General features: G+C 45.3%; 1 protein-coding gene across 6 annotated transcripts in view; it reads right to left on the reverse strand.

Moving 5' to 3' along the window:
* HECW1 (HECT, C2 and WW domain containing E3 ubiquitin protein ligase 1) overlaps positions 1-18366 on the reverse strand; it is a 458920-nt gene that overhangs the window by 332162 nt on the left and 108392 nt on the right. Inside the window, exon 2 of one of the 6 annotated variants that reach the window (XM_053608466.1) lies at positions 3249-3306. The exons of the other annotated variants lie outside the window; for them this stretch is intronic. Within the exon in view, the coding sequence (XP_053464441.1) occupies positions 3249-3275 (27 nt within the window). The 5' untranslated portion in view covers positions 3276-3306. The remainder of the gene's footprint in view (positions 1-3248; positions 3307-18366) is intronic. 6 annotated transcript variants of the gene reach the window in all.

Genomic DNA, 18366 nt, shown 5'->3' on the forward strand with positions numbered 1-18366 from the left:
GATGTGGGAAGCCTTGGGATCAGTTCAGTTTGGGAGATTTAGGCAGGAACACAGAAGTTCAGAGGCCGTAGATGCCTTCACTGTGCAGAGTCTGGGGTCATGGAGGGTAAAGTGACGAGGCCTATTCTGTGTCAGCAGAGGGGCATGCAGGTACAAGCAGACACGAAGCTGGTGCAGCTCTGGGCATCACCTCAGTCCTGCTGCTGCTGGGTGACCTTCAGTGCTGCACAACCTCTCTGGGCTTCACTTTCTACCTGAGAAGATTTTAAGATCCCTCCAATCTCAGTGCCTTGTTCTTCCAAGTCCTACCACCTAACACATTCCCTAAACAGAAAGAAATCAAATGAGCCAAGTTTTTCTCCACATTTCTTCTTCCTCCCTCAACCTAAGGCACTGAAATCCTACAAAGGACCACACCTTGGCATCAACTCCCGTCTCCAGCTGTTGCAGGACAAATGTTGACAAGGCCAGAGGAAGTGAGTTTCTAAAGCCTTTGGAGAGTGTGGCCGATTGCCTCCACATCCCATGTAAGGGAGGGCTGCACTGCTCCCATTCCCATTTAAGAAAAGACTTACAGCTTCCAGCCACCTCATCCTGCAGGTCCACCTCCATTTGGAGGGGTGCTCACGATCTCAGGGTGCTCTTCCTGAGACTAAATCAGGGAGTGTCTCTGAACAGGCAGTCTTTGCTTCGGAGGTCCCAGTGGCTGGCAGACGCTCTGCTGGGCTATAGCCCCTGAACAATTATCTTCCTCCCTCTTTTCTGCAGGCGTCTCGTGCCCCTCTGGCCATCCCAGGGACCCACACATGCAGAGATGTGGGTCATTGTTCAGTGGAAGCTCTAACATTTGGTAGTTCTTCCACCACGAAGGAAAAACATGCAGGCTTCAGAAAACTGTATTTGAGCAAAAAGATGCTTGTCCTTGTGGCATAAGGATTTGCCACACCAATTTCTACTCTCTTTTCACACACAGAGAGGGTCAGCTCCAATCAGACTTAGCCAGTGGCTGTCAACCAGGGGAGCATATCAGAATCACCCCCAGAGGTTTTTTCCGTGTCCCCAGGCTCCACACGTGGAGTGGAACTTGCTGGTCTGAGATGTACCACTAGGGGAGAACCAGTGGTTATAGCATCAAATTCCCCCTTCGTTTGGGCCTTTTCCAGAGATGAGCCTTTATCCTGCTGAGGTTCATTCCAGAAGCTGAAAAGTACACATCCATTAAGTGGTCTATTAAATGATCCTTACTTTATTGCCAGTAATTCTGCAGACTCACTTCAGAGTGTGGTGAATCTTCTTAGAGAACATTATGGGTAGGTGTAGGAAACCTTGGGATCATTTTCAATGTTAAAGATTTTAGCAAAGTCATAGATTGGGGGGAGGGGGCATCATAGATTTCCATTATCATGTAGGGTTGTGGCAAGACGTTTTGCATTTGCCTTCCATGGAAGCTAGAAATAAAGTTGTTATGTCCTGTCTTTTAGGCATCCAGGGTGGGGGTACAAGAGGCTGAAGTCGCACTCACATCAGTGGGGATCCCAGTCCTCTGTCTTGTGTCACTGGGTGAGAGCTCAGGCACACAAATGTCAAGGGAACATATTCAGCCTTTGTGTTTCCTGGACCATGGGATACACTCCCCCAAGGTGATCTGTGTGCACACTGAGCTTGGCCATTCAGTTCCAGGAGTTTCTGTTCTAGGCAAAGCTTGCATCTGAAGACTCCATGGGCTGAGATTCTCAAAGACTGAGAAGCCCTAATTTCTTAGGGACTACTAGTCTTGGAAAGAAGAAAGGAGGGAACATTCTGCCTGAATGTGAAATGAACCTAAAAGGAACTACTTGAATTTTAAAAAGACTTCTCCGTATGTTTTTACAGCCAGAGAGAAAACACCGAAGTCCCAGGGGGAATGTGAGGAGATGGGAGTGCTATCAAAACTTTCTCTTAGTAAAAGTTAAGCCTTCCCCCAAGGGAGACAGTCGGAAGGTGGAATAGCAGAATGAACTAGAAAAAAAGCGTCTGCTGAGCTCTGATGTGTGACAATGTTACAGGAGAAGCGGCTCCTGACAGCAGCACAACCAACAGGGGTGCCCAATGAGAAAGGAATTAACGTTAGTGCCACCCTGCTGAGACCGTGCTGGACATCCGCAGCCCTGGACTAAACACTAACTTAATGCTTCCTGAATCCAACACATCATATACTCATTCTCAGAACATACTAACTAGGGAAGCTGCCCTCTGCAGGAGCTGGTGGCAGGGCCCCACAGCAGAGAAGTCGCCTGTGTCCTGAGTGTGGCCTGGCCCTCTGGCCTGCTGACAGCACCCTGACATGCACTCACCATCCTGGGGCTTTGCTCTCCTTCCTGCAGGGCCTTTGCAAAGACAGGCTGAATATGCATGTGGATGTGCTTAGCGATTTTGAAAAGTGTTATTTACGTTTTAAATAAAAGCCCCTGAAAGCCTGGCCGAGTGTGTCTAGGGCCCAGGGGTGGAGACTTCAGCTCAGACAGGCAGACCTCAGTTTGAATCACTGCTCCCGCTTACCTCTGGGGAGACTTTGGAGCAGCTACTCAACCTTTTCTGACCCATACATCAAACAGGGACAATGACGGTACCTACCTCTTAGGAGAGGGGCTCCCGCAGGGGAAGCATTCAACATAGTGCCCAGTAAATGTTAGCTGTGATTACTGCAAGCCAGGACTGTCGCAAGCCCTTGTAAAACCGTGAAACAGAGGAAGGAGGCAGGAGATCGGAGGGGCTGGTAAAACGCTCATCCAGGGAAAGCCACCCTGCTGTAAGGGGCCTGTTCTAATGAACCAGCAGCCTCCCAGAGGACTGGCCCGACTCTGAGGCAGGAGGAGAAACTGTTGATCTTGTCTCAAGGCGTATTTCCATATGTCCGTATTAACTGGAAGGTAATTACCCACGGCCCAGCAGCGCTCTCAGCTGTAACTTTGGAATTACCATCATAGAATGTTTGTTTCCAGGACAAATTCACTTGGGACAACTGTACAATCACATCACACAAGAGAGACTTGACATGCAAAGGAACATCATCTCAAAATGGAGCACAGTCGGATTCTGGGGTGGATGCAGGTGGGGGGAGGGGGGTGATGGGTCTCAAATGTCTGGGCAGCACAAGATAATTCCTGGGCTGGGCAACGCTCTGGGCAGAGGAACATTCCATTATGAGTGGAGAGGGTTTATAATGGAATGACATGGATGGTTTCTTATAATCAGAAAAGCACACTGACCTTCACACTACACAGGTGCAGCAGCATAATGACCCACCACGTGTACGCGCATCAATTCCTGGGGAAAAGTCCAACGAGGTTAACTCAGCGTGTATCCCAAGCAAACAAAATCAGTGACATTACCCACACAAAGAACATCCACCCCCACCCCCACCATTCACACGAGGCTCACACTCATGTTGATAAAGACGAGCAGGCAACGTGATTCCACACCATAAATAATTTAATTTGAATTTGGAAATTTAACTTTTAAGTAGTAGGAATCATAGCCCCAAGAAAAAAATGCTTTTTTTTTTTTCTTTTTCCTTTTTAAGAAATAAAGATTTGATGTGGCAGGTCTGGGAGAGAAGGGAAATTCTCCTTCACCAACCATTTGAGAAAACCACCTAAGATACACTCCACTCCTAAACCATGAAGGACGGGGGTCTACGATGAAACCCCTGGAAAGATCCCAGTGCCTTGCTCATCTGGACATTTACTCAGATGGGAAAGATGTGAGAGAAAGGCATCTCCTGATGTGTGTCATCCAGAGGAGTCTTCATTGTCCCCAAAAGGCAATCAAGTGGGCTTCACTGGTCACACTGCTGGCACTTTAGTCAACAAGTACCATGTCCAAAATCAGCACAGAGGACTTGAACAGCAAGGTGCCCGGTACAGGAAAATTGCCGATGGCATCTATCAGGGCCCTCTGAACTTGGGTATTGTTTTGCTTCATGAGTCTTTATTCTGCTTGTATAACCTCATCTGCCTCTGAAATTAAAGTTGCCATGAAAGTAATCAATATGGCCTTATTTCAGAAAAAAGCAGTGTATGATGTCAGCGTTCCCAAAGCCCAGTGCAACCCGAAGCTTTGCTGACAAATGAGTTGGTGTAAGGAACAAGTAGCAAGCTTGCATTCCGGGGGCACAGATTCTGTTCTCAGCGCTGGCTGGAGCAGACTCGAGTGGGAAGGAGCAGGACAATTCAGCACCCGTGTGCTGAGATCCTTCTCCGAGTCCAACACTGAGCTGGAAGCTCCTGGACTTCTCAGGACTGGTGCACACAGGACGGCACCCCTGTCCCCTCTCCCTGCCTTGGCCGCTGGTTTCCCAGATGCTTCTGAGGCCACCCCGCTCTGCTCCCTCTGTGGGCACCTCTGCCTTTGCCTCTTCCACGGTGGGGGTCCTCAGACGCTCAGACATTCCCACTAGGGGACGGTGTCCCTGCTCATGATCTCAATCACCATCTGAATATTGACACCTCTCAAATTTCTGCACTCACTCAGAGTGCTCATCTGAAGTCCAAACCCAGTCCTCATCCACAGAGACATCTCACTCCCAGCCCAACATGGGGCAAGATCAGTTGGGATCTTCCTTCTTAAGCCTGACCTTCTCTGCAGAAGCCCAGCCTCAGTCATGGTCCCTGTGCCTACCAGAGCTCCCTGTCAGGAACTTGGGAATGCTGCTCAATTCTCTTCTCCCTGAGAGCATCCTTATCATCCGAGTTCATTGGCTCCTAACCTCGTAACGGTTCTAGAATCCACCTGCTTCCTGTCATTTCTACCTCCCCCACCATGGTCCAAGCGTCTCCTACTCAACTTCGGTGGATCCTAACTAGCCTCCCCGCCCCCATGCTTGCCCCAGATACTTTATCTACAGTAGATGGAACACTTTATTTAAAAAGAGCAGAAAAGGGTGAAACCTGGTCATGGCTTTCCTTGTTCTAGTGGCTCCACACTTCCTTTAGGCTAAAGGTCTAAATCCCAGTTTGAAACTTATTGCAGACAAACTTACAAAATGGATCTGACACTCTCCTTCCCCCACCTTCTGGCGACCTCCCTCCTCCTCACCTGTGACACTCTAGGAATCTTACAGTCTGCAGTCCCTCCCTTGGAGACTTCAGCGTGCTGTTCCCTCCCCTGTGCTCCCTCCACCCCAAAACAGAGATCCCACATATAGGGCCCTGTAGTTATTTTAACAGTTTTAAACATAATTCTAAGGAACTATTTATATCATTATTTGTTTAATGTCTGTCTTGCAAAACTGACTCTAAATTTTCTGGAGGCGGAGGGCTGTCATCCTTGGCACTTAGCACGGAGCCTGGAACAGGACACACTCTCTATGTTCAATGAGACTTTGATAAGTGATCAGGACTGTCTAAGTCCTTGAGGAACTCAGTCCAGACTTTAGAAGACATAAAAGGACTTTAGAAGATATAAAAGAAGACGTTTGCTGCACCTATCCTAAAGCAAGTATTGATCCAATTAATCTCTCTCTCTCACACACACATACACAGAGTAAGCACAAGAGACAAAAAAAGACCATTCAAATTAGACATTAGCTATTGAGTACTTAGCTCCCTGGGATTCTGGTGTATTTCACTTATAGTTTACTCTAATTTTTTTTATGATGTATTAATTGTTTAGTTGCAAAACTTGTCTCCGGAAAAACAAAAGAAATGGAAGCAGAAGTGGAGACTTTCCAAAGAACGTAAGTGGGGATGGTGAAGGCTGAGCTCCAGCTCCTGGAAGCTCTCAGCACCCTACCAAGCAGGACCCCTCTTCCAGCAGGAATAAACTGGAGCCCAGGAGATTACGGAATCTGATGGGGACCAAGTGACCTGTCCACATGAAAGCCACCAGGTAAGTGCTTCTGCTCCCTGCTTTCAGCTTGTCTTTTGGCTTTGCAGGTCTGCACAGGTCCTCATATCTGTCACCTGGCCTGATCACAGTGAGTGAGCACAGACATTTCAAATAGAGGAATCTCCAACAAGAAGTGACAGTGTTAGGGATCAACATAGTTTTACTTTGTAAGCAAACTGAGGTTGGATAATTCTTCCCTTACAGGCACAGTTATACGTACACAGCTATATCCAGTTCCTCTACTGGTCTCAAGTGGCCACGACCCTGGGGAACCACTCTTGAAGCCCAGTGCACAGGACAGCTGGAAGTCACGTGGGCAGGGTGCCTCTGCAGACCCCTGCAGAACGGCGACAGGAGAGCAGGGCAGGACGGGAGGCCCTGCACGAGGTCTCTCCTTCTTAGGCCTTGGCTGTCACACCCTGGGTCAGCCCTGTGAGCCCCTGGCATTCTCTCCAGAGCCCTATGAATCAGCCGTCAGACCTGGCCTGTCACGATTAGTCAATGATGTGGGGTGCCACTGCCACCTCTGTGGCCTGATGCTCTGCTGTTGCTGCTAGGTCACCTGGGGAGAGTCATGGTTTTTAAAATCCTAGTAAACCAGAGAAGATATGATGCCTGGGCCAATATTGATCCACACCTTCCCAAATGAGCTAAGCCCAGCGTCAGCCTTTAGATAGCACAGCAACTTATCAGGTGTTTTATGTTTTAATGATTCTGCTCCCCTCCTCTCTCACCCAGTCCACCATCTGTTAAATGGAGAATTTTTGAGGAGGAGATTAAGATCACACATGGATGGAATATATAAAAGCTAGCAATAGAGAAAATGACAGAGTTTTAAAACTTTTTTCCTAATTACAAAAACAATGCATATTTGGTTTAAAAAAGCCAAACCATACAGACAACAAACAAGGTGATGAAAAGTCACTCACCGCTCACCCGGAAGGGAGCCAGAGGTCTTGGTTTGGGGTGAATTTTTCTTTCCTAAGGGGTGGTTTGAGAGAAATCCAGCCAAGGTGCTGTTTCCTAGTTGAGTTAAAACATGTCTCTGAAGGGCCACTGGCCTGTAAGTGAGCACGGTGGCAAAGAAGCCCTGGAGCGGCTGGTTCTCAAAGGGGGATTATAATATTTAAAAAGCATTTCTAATTAAATTAGGTGGGTATATCCAATATCCCCAGAAAGCCAGTCAACCAGTGCAATTGTTCCCTGTAATTTTGACTATCAATATTTAAAGTTGTTCTAAGTAGTGATAATTAACATTTAGGACCTGTTCAATTCCAGCAGAAGATGCCATGTTGCAGAGATATTTAAAGATATACAATTTCTTTTTCAGTGACCCCCAAATACTCAAGGAGATTTAGTGCCCTTCTCTTGCTCTGATACAAAGCCCTGCGTTCACTGCCTCATAAGTATTTGCTGACGATCGATCAACTGAATACACGGATGCAGGAATAACCCCCAAGCCCGTTACCTTACACATGAGTAATTCCAAATACATCACACCAGAGCCCCTTGGAAGGACAAATTTAACTCAGTTGTATAAGATATGAATTGAGTTTTTCAAAACTTTCTTCTTCTTAGAGACCAGAATATTACATTTGTAATTTAATAAAAACTACTCTTGTTGTGAGATCCCAAGAACTCTTGATGGTTTACAAGTTATTTCCTTGTTCAAATGTTCACCAGCTGTCAGCCAGCATGGGGAGCACACTCAAACCTGATCTTGCATATGTAACGCACTAGAAAGGTTGGTCTTGCATTAGAAGTACTGGTTTCAACTTTGTGACTGTGACTCCATCAGCATTATTTAGGGTCTGACTAGTTTTGTTTTGTTCCAATCTACTTTCTTTCAGTCCCTTGTCTTGGTCCCATTGCAATTTTTAGGAGATATAAAAATTACTATCACAGAACCTTATGGCATTATCATCACTGAATTCATTTTCCTGGGAGGAGACTTCTTTGCGATCCAACACCTAACAGCATCATTTTGCGTCAACAGTGACTGTAATGCCTTCCAAAGGCTCAAGCACCTCCACTCCTATGGACCTTTTCTCTTAAATTAAAAAACAAACAAACAAACAAAAAAGGCTTTGACAAATGGGCCAGGTTTTTCTTGAAGAGCAGGAACTTAGTGACATAGCCAGAGGGTTATTCCTTTTCCTTTTTATTTTTAATTAATTAATTAATTTAGAGATAGTCTCACTATGTCACCCTCGGTAGTGCCATGGTGTCACAGATCACAGCAGCCTCAAATTCCTGGGCTTAAGTGATTCTCTTGCCTTAGCCACCCAAGTAGCTGGGACTACAGGTGCCTGCCCAACATCTGGCTATTTTTTTGTTGCAGTTGTCATTGTTGCTTAGCTGGCCGGGGTGGGGTTCCAATCCACCAGCTCCGATGTATGTGGCTGGTGCTGTAACCACTGTGCTACGGGTGCCAAGCCAGGTTATTCCTTTTAAAAAATATTTAGAGATAGTCTCACTATGTCACCCTCGGTAGTGCCATGGTGTCACAGATCACAGCAGCCTCAAGTTCCTGGGCTTATTTTACTCACACATTTTAATTTTCATTCATTAATGTTGTCTCCCATTCTCCAGCATATCCATGACTAAACAATGACATACTGGGGGAAAATAAATATGGCTTGACTTTAAACTTTCAGATTCCATAAACTTCCTGCTTGACATTTTCTTCACAGCCCGAAGGATCCATCCTTGCTCTAAGAAATATTGGTTCCAAAGATGACCTGTTTGTCCTTAGATGGATGGTTCCAAGTATCTGACCAGTGGCATCCATATGTCCCCCGACCCCCAAGATCTCTGTCTCTGGGCACCAGCAGGTGGCCCCAGAGCCAAGGCAGTGAGGATAGGGGTCGGGGTCAGCTCACAGGCAGCGCCCAGTCTGGGCCAGTGTCATGACATGATCTTGGAGCCTTCACACCAGCCCGTCTCTCCCAGCGCTGTGCTGTTGCAGCCCAGCCCAGGGTGTTGGCTTTTCTCTCTAACCTTCTCGTTCCATCCCGACTACGTCTATGCTGGAGAAACACTCATAATAGAACTCAGTACTTGAGTAACTCTACAACAAAGCTGTCTTCTAAGAATAATAGCTGATCTCTGTGTGTTTTCATTAAAAACAGATTTCAATGACAGACTATCAAAACATTTTCATTATACACCAAGCAATAGGATGAGGCAGAATTATGCAAAACATATGGGCTTCATTCTGCCCTCAGCAGCCAGCAGCTTGCTCCCATGGCTTCGGCCTCCAGTTTAACTTTGCCATCACAGCTGTGCACACAGAATGAGTCCTACTCGGTGCGTTTTCAGGCTCCCAGACCTGTAAACTGCCTTTCTGCCTTTATTTGTAAAGTCTGTCCCCAGTTATCTTTGAGGGGTGGGATTGCTTGTCGACTCCGGGAGTTGGAGGAATGTGACCTAGCAAAGCTGGCTCAGGGTTGTCCAACATTTCCTAACCATTTCCCACACACCGGACGTTATCTGAAGACATTAGAAATGCAGCGGTGGGGGTTAATTTCCAGCATGGGTGCCAGGCACTATTCTAGTGTGTCACACATGCTAACCCATTGGATCCTCACAGCAATCTCGCAGACTCTATTACCGTCTCCATTTCACAGATGAGGGGGCTGAGGCATGGAGAGGCTCTGTAACATGCTCAAGGTCACGTAAACAGTAAGGAGCGGGGGCAGAGCCAGTGCCAGGCGCTCAGCAGCGCAGCTGGGCATGGTCCCTGCCCCGCTAGGAGCCACATTCTGAGGGGGCCACGTGGAGCACATGAGCTGAACACACACAGGAGGTTAGAGCATTGCACTTAAGGGCTGCGTGGGGCTCCAGGCAGTTCCTGCTCAGTAATTTAAAATTTATTTTGGTCAGAAATCCCTTCACGATACCGGTGGCAACATCCCTTCTCCCCAGAACCTCTGAAGCGCCAGCTTCCCATCAGGCAGAGTTGAACTTTCCTGTCTCTTCCCTCCTTCTCTTCCCCCCGCACCCCCTTAGTTTTCACTTCACATTTTTAGTCTTTTCTTTCTGGAATTTGTTTTTATATAAATCGTTTTTATTATCTGTTTCATTTTAGTATTCTGAATTACATAATAAGTACTAAATTTTGGCCGGCCATGGTGGCTCATGCCTGAAATCCTAGGGCTGTAGGAGTCTGAGGCCGGAGGATCGCTTGAGCTCAGGAGTTTGAGGGAGGCTAATGCTGTTGTATTCTAGCCTAGGCCAATAGAGTGAGACTAAATCTCGAAAAGAAAGGAAGGAAGGGAGGGAGAGGAAGAAAAGAAAGCACTAGATTCCTTAGAAACTCTTGTCTATCATAGGACTTTACTTCTATTGCTCTGTTTGTAGACTGCCATGTAAAGTTTTTTTGTTGTTTGTTTTTTAAGACAGAGTCTCACTATGTCACCCTGGGTAGAGTGCTGTGGCATCACAGCTCACAGCAACCTCAAACTCTTGGGCTTAGGTGATTGCCTTACCCTCCCAAGTAGCTGGGACTACAGGCGCCCACCACAACACCCAGCTATGTTTCGTTGTTGTTGCCGTTGTCATTTTTGTTTAGCAGGCCCTGGCTGGTTCGAACCTGCCAGCCCCGGTGTATGTGGCTGGTGCCGTAACCATTGTGCTACAAGAGCCAAGCCGCCACATAAAGTTTTGCATGTGTGTGTCTGTAGACAGACTATAGCATACAAACCTATTTATTACATGCTTATAATACATATAGGGTAACACAAGTACCTGCTTCGCTAATTTTTGAAATGAGGAAAGCTAGGAAAACTAGCCTCGCCTGCATTCCTATTTGTCTAGAAGCTTGCTGTGGGCCAGGGAGGGTGCTGTGCACGGGAGCAAGCCACCAGCACCCACAGATACCAGAACAGAAAAACCCATGGGTCTTGTTAGTGGGATTAAATCGAACTGACAAGTGAATATGAGAAGTTTTGCCCATTAAGTATCCCATCCAGTTGCACCATCTGTTTCCCCACTTAGTAAATCCCGTTTACATTTTTAAAATTAATTTTAATAGCTTTCTTCACATAGGTCACACAAAGTGGGCTTTGTAGCCCATGTATTTTTTTTTTTTTATTTTTCTTAAGCATGCAAAATGTTTTTTAAAATTATCACAGGTGTGGGCTAAGGATGACTTTCTTATTACTGTGCATTTTTAAACAATAACAACCCACTGTTCCCTTCTCTTATCTTTCAGAATCTTTTGATCAGTCTAGCCTTGCCCTCAGTCAAGTGTTAATGTTCTATGTCCACCTGTTTCCTGGTCTAGGGTTCCTGCACCGAGGGCAGCCCCTCTAAGGGGCACTAAGTCCCCTCCTCCTGCAGTCACCCACCCTCTGTGGTGTTTGTTCACCTCAGTAAGGAGCCTGGGGTGGGCCCTGCCTCCTTCTGCAGAGTCCTGGGCACAGAACTCTGGGTCCCTTGAGTTGTGGCCCTGACAGTTCCGGGTCAGGGCTGTCCTGAACCTGGAGGCCCCTGATCTCACTGCAGGTGACTAGTGGGGTTGATACTTGGGTCTGGACCAATGGGTGTGGCAGGGGATTGGCCCGATCTGTTGGTGATCAGCCAATCTGAGGCACAGAGATTGGGCGGGGAGGTCTGCACAGGGCCCAGATCATAATAAAGTGTGACCACCTTGGTTTTTAAGATTTCCCCTCATTTGCTGTGCACATATTTCCTCCAAGGGCCTCAGGGTGGGAGTGGGGGTCTCATTCGTACACACACTGAGCAATTGTTTGGTGAGGGCCCACCCACTGCACCCCAGGGATCATGGACTGGGCAACAGCTGGTGAGCAGCACAGACCTCGAGCCCTGGCTGTGGAGCTCACGCCTGAGGGGAGGCAGCTACCAAACCCATAATAAATATGTGAAATGCACATGTTGCTGGGAAATTTTAAGCAGCAGCAGCAAAGAGAAATGAAATGTTCCAAGTAGGTAGGAGAGGACACTTTTGCTTGGTCTCTGGGGAAAGCTTCAAAGACAAGGAGACTCTGAGTAAAGACCCAAAGAAAGAAAAGGAGCTGTCCTTGTGTGTCCAGGCCAAGGGGGTCCAGGCCAAGGGGACAGCAACAGCAAGGGTCCTAGCTGAGAGCACCCCTGGGTTTCCTCAGAAGCAGCAGAGGCCAGTGTGGCCACAGCAAAGGGAGGAGCGGAGAGCAGAGGGAAGTGAAGTTGGAGGTACAGTCAGGGGAGTATGGCGGCCGCCTTCTAGCTCACGGTTAGGACGCTGGGGATCACAGTTGCGAGGTGGGAAGTCACCAGACGGCTCTGAGTGGGGAAGTGACAAAATCTGGTTGGCACCGAACAGGAGCTCTCTGGCTGCTGCCATCAGAACTCTCTGAAGGGGAGTGAGGGGGAAGCTGGAAGACCTTGCAGAGAATCCCGGTCAGGCATGAAGGTGACAGGAGTCGGGTGGGAATGGTTCAGCTGGCCAGGATTTGGTCAGCACTGTAGGTGGCAGAGAGCTGTCACTGGCGGGGCTGCACTGCACAAATGTGCTCTGCAGAGCCTCTGGCTAGCTAACCTTCTGCTTGTTGAGCAATCCCGCACACCCCAGGCAGCTCTTGCAAGCTGCCAGCTGCCCCTGACCTGCTCATTGCGCTACTGGCAATGCAGCTTTTTTCTGGGTGATATGAAACCCTTATCTTTCCCATGCCAGAAACTCTAGTGTGTTTTTACGTCTCCCTCTCCTTCTTCCTTTTTCTATCGGGGGGCATCTCAGCTTCTCTTGCCCATTGTATCTCTGTATCCACTTCCAGCTTTGCTGTATACGGGAGGGTTGAAGCGCCCAATGAAAACAGAAAGGGAGGAGCATATGGAGATGGGAGGCGGCTGGCGCAGGCCTGAGGGCAGCTGAAGCGGGCGGCCAGCAGAGATCTTTGGGGTCCTAGTCACCTAGAGATCGGTTCTGGAGTCAGATATACCCATTCCTAGTCCTAGCTTCTAGAAAAGTATGATTTTGCATCATTTTGGGAGGTTTCATAAAGCTGTTTTCATGGAAATCATTTTGGGGGGAAGGAGAAGTATCTGGTAACATCTATCCCTTCTGCTCAGTCAGCCTGGCAGCTGGCTATCACCGCCATCTTTTTTAGCCACACATGTTTCCAATGCATAATATTTTAAGACTCTACAGGCACATGACAGAGTTTGTCAGACACTGAAAAACAAACAATAGCATCTTGTGAAACATAACCCATTAAAGCTATTAAAATCCATGGGCATGCACTGACCCAGATATTTTTGTGCCTGTGTGTGGTCAATTCTTGTCTTTTTAACAACAGCATCTAAAAAGTCCCAGGGAACTAAGTATATTACATTACTCAGTAATAAGATGTTGAGGGCTTATGAGGTAAGAAAAAATTGCAGTATCCAAACTGGTTTTTGAGTAACTCTACTGTTTCCACATTGAAGTCTTGTGAAAACATAGAGTACCCAGACATGTCGGACATAGATGTGGAGGTTCTAGGAAGTAATGACAACCAGCTGGGGAGAGGGAGAGCAGCGCCAGAGTGTGGATCTAGTCTCAATGTGTCAGCCAACGTAGCTACCAGGAACTGTGAACTGGAGGGGCACTCACTTCCATGGCTCTGAAAATTTGGGTCTCTACAATTAGACAATAATCACCAGAACATCTAAAAGCACTAGTTTCAGGAAATGATGCCCCAGGAATGTTTTCATGCTTCTGAAGTGATCAATTTCTGAGCAAAGGCACCCGACCTAAAGGATAGGGACCTTTGGAAAGACACAAAGTCTTATCTCCTCTGGAGATGGCTGTAAGCCCGGTGTCCTTTGCCCCCTCTCTCCAGGGAGAATTTTTGTATATTCTAAAGCAAAGGACTAGCTTTGGCCAATGAAATGTCATATTCACTTGTGAGCAAGTTTTAAGTGGCATCATGAATTTTCACCATCCCTCTTGTTCTGTCCCTTTTCCCAAGAGAAAACATGTTCCAGATCCAGATCGGGCTATGTCTTCAGCCCCAACTTCAGAAGCACATCTGAGCCCAAGCCATGAGGTGAAGGAGCTGACCCACAGCCTAATGTGAGGCGGGTGAGAAACAGACCTTGGTTGGGGAAGCCATTCGCAGCATAACCAGCAAAAGCAAACGAATGGAGTTGTGCCCCCAGCCTCTATTTCTACCCTCTTCCCAGTTAAATTCCACTGCTCAGGGCAAGGTGGAATGTCCAGATTATTTTATGCCAACCAGAACTTAGTCTTTCCCTAAACCGACCTGCTTTTGACTTGCAAGATAGCCCTGAGAAGCATCTCTCTTCTTCCCCATATCTGATTCAAACTATCCTGTCAACCAAGTCTTCTGCTTTTTCTTTTTGTATTTGATGGTATTTCTCTCTCTCTCACTGAAATTCTCAGCTCTTTCTTTGTGATCAATTTTCCCTTTCCCTGGTTCCTGTCAATGCTCAGATCAAACTCCTTCGGGAAGTTGCCATGTCAGAACAGGTTTTGTGTGCCCTCTTCAGAGATGCTGCAAGGACATGATTCCCTAGTGACAACAGAGGAGCAGGTCAGACTCCATTCTGGTGGCATGCTGCTGGGAAGGGCCCTTCACTAGGTTTTTACCTTGAAGCATGGAAACCCAGTGGAAGTAAGTCTCCAGCATCACCCTAGGTTATATCTCCTCTTTGAATCGACTATCTTGGGTCCTTTTCAAACTCTTTAACTGGCAAGCAGTCCCCATAAAGACACTAACACAATTGCAATGTTTGAGTTTAACAGACTTAAGCTGGATCCTCCTGGAAGCATTTATGCTTTAAAGTGATAGCTACCTTACATCATAGCAGCCGGAATGGGTGGAAGTAGGAGGAAGACCTGCCGAGGGAGGTTAGTATCTTGTCTCTTTTCATTGTTTATCATGGCCAGCCGGGGATTCTGACACAACAGAACCAGGGGCAGGACAGAGATTGCTTGTGTTAAGCCAAAGAGCTTAAAGGAAATCAGATTTACAGACTTAATGAAATAGCTCACCGTTCCATTTTCCCTAAGCAGACTCCAATAGTTTGAGGGACTGTAGGGTAGAACAACATGATTTTAATGGTAGCTCATTGACCAAGGTGAGAGAGCACATAGCTCAGTGCAGATCACTTCAGTGAGCCCATGTCAGGTGAAAAGACCAAAGGGACTCAGAAGAAAAAAGAGTTTACATTCAAGGGCTGTAATGAGAGAGACACATGTGTCCCACTTGTGCGACAGAGGGACACAGAGAAGCCTGAGTTCAAGTCTGCACTTTCTGGCTCTGCGATCTTAAGCAAGTCACTTAACCTCTCAGCAGGGCGCCAGCCCCATATACTGAGGGTGGCGGGTTCATACCCGGCCCCGGCCAAACTGCAACAAAAAAAAAAAATAGCCAGGCATTGTGGCGGGCGCCTGTGGTCCCAGCTACTCAGGAGGCTGAGGCAGGAGAATCGCCTAAGCCCAGGAGTTGCAGGTTGCTGTGAGCTGTGTGACGCCACGGCACTCTACCGAGGGCAATAAAGTGAAACTCTGTCTCTACAAAAAAATATATTAAAAAAAAAACAAAACCTCTCTACTGTTAGTTTCTTCCTTGTCAAAAGGGGGTTATAACTGTATCAATTCCATAGCGCCGTCAACAAACTTTGGTGGGAAAATATGTGGAAAGGCCTTAAGAACAGCACCAGACACGTGGCAGCTACTGCCTGCAGGGCAGAGAGAAAGCTCAGGGTTCAAAAGGCCTGTCAAGTTCAGGAGAGGAAGGGCCCTAAGGATCTGCTGGTTTTGTGGAGCTGCAACCACCAGCCCCTTTCTGCTTTAATTTTTTTTCTCAATTTTAGCATATTTTCAGACTTGCAGAGAAGGTGCAGGAACACCAAAATGAATTCCCTAAGATATTTCACATAGATTCTCCCAATGTTAATATTCTGCTGTTTGTTTTTTTTCTTTTTTTCTTACTGTCTCTGTTTCTGAGACATACAATTTATGTGTTTATTCATATTTATATATACCTACGTGTGTGTGTGCAATTTTTTCTGAACCATTCAAGGTTCAGATTTTTCCTCCTATACTTTGATGTGTATTTCCTCAAAACAAGAAAGTCTCTCACCCAACTACACTACAGTTATAAACGTCAGGAAATTAACATTGACGCAGCAGTGTGATCTCATCAACAGACCTAACTCAGATCTCGCCGATTTGAAAAAATCCAAGATCCAGTATCAGGTGTTGCGTTCAGCTCGGTGGTCTTTCTTTGTATTTCATGACACAGGTGGTTTTTAAGAGTTCAGGCCAGTCACTCTGCACAATGTTCCTCACCAAGGATTTGTCTGATGTTTCCCTGTGACCAGAGTCAGGCCATGTACTTTGGGCAGGAACACTCAGAGGACGTGCTGCGTTCTTCTCTGCCGGATTTCAGGAGACACAGGCTGTACTGACTGTGTTAACCTTGAATTAAGGTTAGGGAGCCAGATTTCTCCAGTGCAAAGTTACTATTTTATTCTTTGTAAGTATTAAGTATCTTGTGGAAAAGTACTTTGAGATAAGTCTTTTAGTACTCCCTAAACTTTCACCTGCTTTGTTAGCAATCATTAATTATTTTTGCCCGACTCAGAGGTCCCTTTTTATTTATTTATTTTTATTTTTTATTATTTTTTAATTTTCTCTGTACACATACATGTGTTTATTTGGTTTCCCTCTTTTGCCTTCACAAAATTAAAAAGGCTTAAAATTTAATAACAATAACAATGTTTAAGAAAAGGACTAGCAACAAAAGCCTCATAAAGAACGAACGAAGATAAATACATTCGGAAAAGAAATCAGATGATTGCTGCAATGAAATATTGAGCAATAATAATAATGCAAAAAAAGTAACATTCACATTGGCAAATAAAAGTATGTCTATCATAGAATGCTTTGACTGAGGTTCTTTATGGAGTCATCAGTTAACTTCTTTTTTTTTTTTCCAAAGTCTCAAAAAATAGACAACTAATATTTATAAACAAAAATAGAAGATAATTTCAAAAAACAGATAATGCCAAATCTTACAGACAATAGAAAAAGAAGAAATACTTCAGAATCATTCTACTTCATCTGGATATATCTGATATTCAAACTGGAAAAAATATATTATTATAAAGGGAAATTACAAACATATTTCACTTATAAATGAGGATGCACTATCCTAAACAACATATTAACAAGTTGAATTAAAAATTACTGTTCAATAATGTACTTTGGTCAAAATTAAATCTAATTTATGTGAGAATTGGTCATTCTTTTCTTTTTTTTTTCTTCCTTTCCCTCCCCCCTCCTCTCCCTGTCTGCTCTCCCCTTCCCCGACCCCCACTGTGTCATTAATTGTCATTAATTGTCCTCATACCAGTGTTGAATATATAGGATTCATGCTTTTCCATTCCTATGATTCAGAGGTCCCTTTTTTTGAACAGAAGAATTGAGTTCTCTATTGAGGAATATTTTCCATGGCAACAGATTTTATCATGAGGCTCACCAATGCCACTATATTTTACGGTATCTTACCATAAAGTGGACTCCTACTGTTGTCAGCTGGTTGTGAAAACTTCAGCATAGGGAAGGTGAAGAAAGACCAACACGGGAAACACATTATTCACCAGAAAGTGAATAAAAATTAAATTTCTTTTTAAGTTGCAGTAGCCATTTCACATACAGTTTCAACATGTCACTGATAATTCTTCCTTTTAGAAAAATATATAAATATTATAAAATATTAGAAAACCAACTCATTCTTACTATGGAAAAGCTATAAAAAGCAGAAAACAGAAAAAAAAAACCCATATTCCAGAATCTACCACCGTTCAGCAATTTGGTAGATTTATTACAGTCATTAATTTTTCCTTTTCTTCTGTCCTAAGACATACTGTATAATCGATGCAATTTGTATTCCAATTTTCAATAAAATATAAGCATTTCCAATGTTAAGATTGTTTCATAAATAAATACACTGTAATTTAGGTTTTTGGTACAATTTTGGACACTTAGATTGTTTTATAGTTCTGCTATTTAAAAAAGGTAGGACAAATGTCTTTGCACGCACAAAGAATATTTTTTGCATTTTGCTTTATTTTATTTCTGTAGGGAATATGGCCTAAATGAGTACACTGGGAGAAAGGCTATGGATACGTAGCCAAGTGGCTTTACAAAAATGCCACGTATACACAAGTAGTGATCCTTGCAAGAGTTGCCCCTGCCACCAAACTCCCATGACACTGAGTGGTCACACAGTTCTTTGTATCTCCTGACTCTGTACGTATTCAACCTTCTCGTAGCCAAGTGCATTGCCCTTGTGTGAACTGTCTGGTCTTTTCTTTAAATGAGCGTCTGCTGCAGCTTGGCATTGTTTTACTTAAGTATATGAGCTCTGAGAATCCTAAAATACCATGCTCTTGTCCGCTCGACTTGTAACAAGCAGGTTATTTGCTTTTTAATTTTGTGTATTTGACTATTAATGGAAATTTTCCAACTTGGATAGTTAAAAC

The sequence above is a fragment of the Nycticebus coucang genome, chromosome 11 (assembly GCF_027406575.1).
Source record: "Nycticebus coucang isolate mNycCou1 chromosome 11, mNycCou1.pri, whole genome shotgun sequence".
In the NCBI taxonomy this organism is placed as follows: domain Eukaryota; kingdom Metazoa; phylum Chordata; class Mammalia; order Primates; family Lorisidae; genus Nycticebus; species Nycticebus coucang.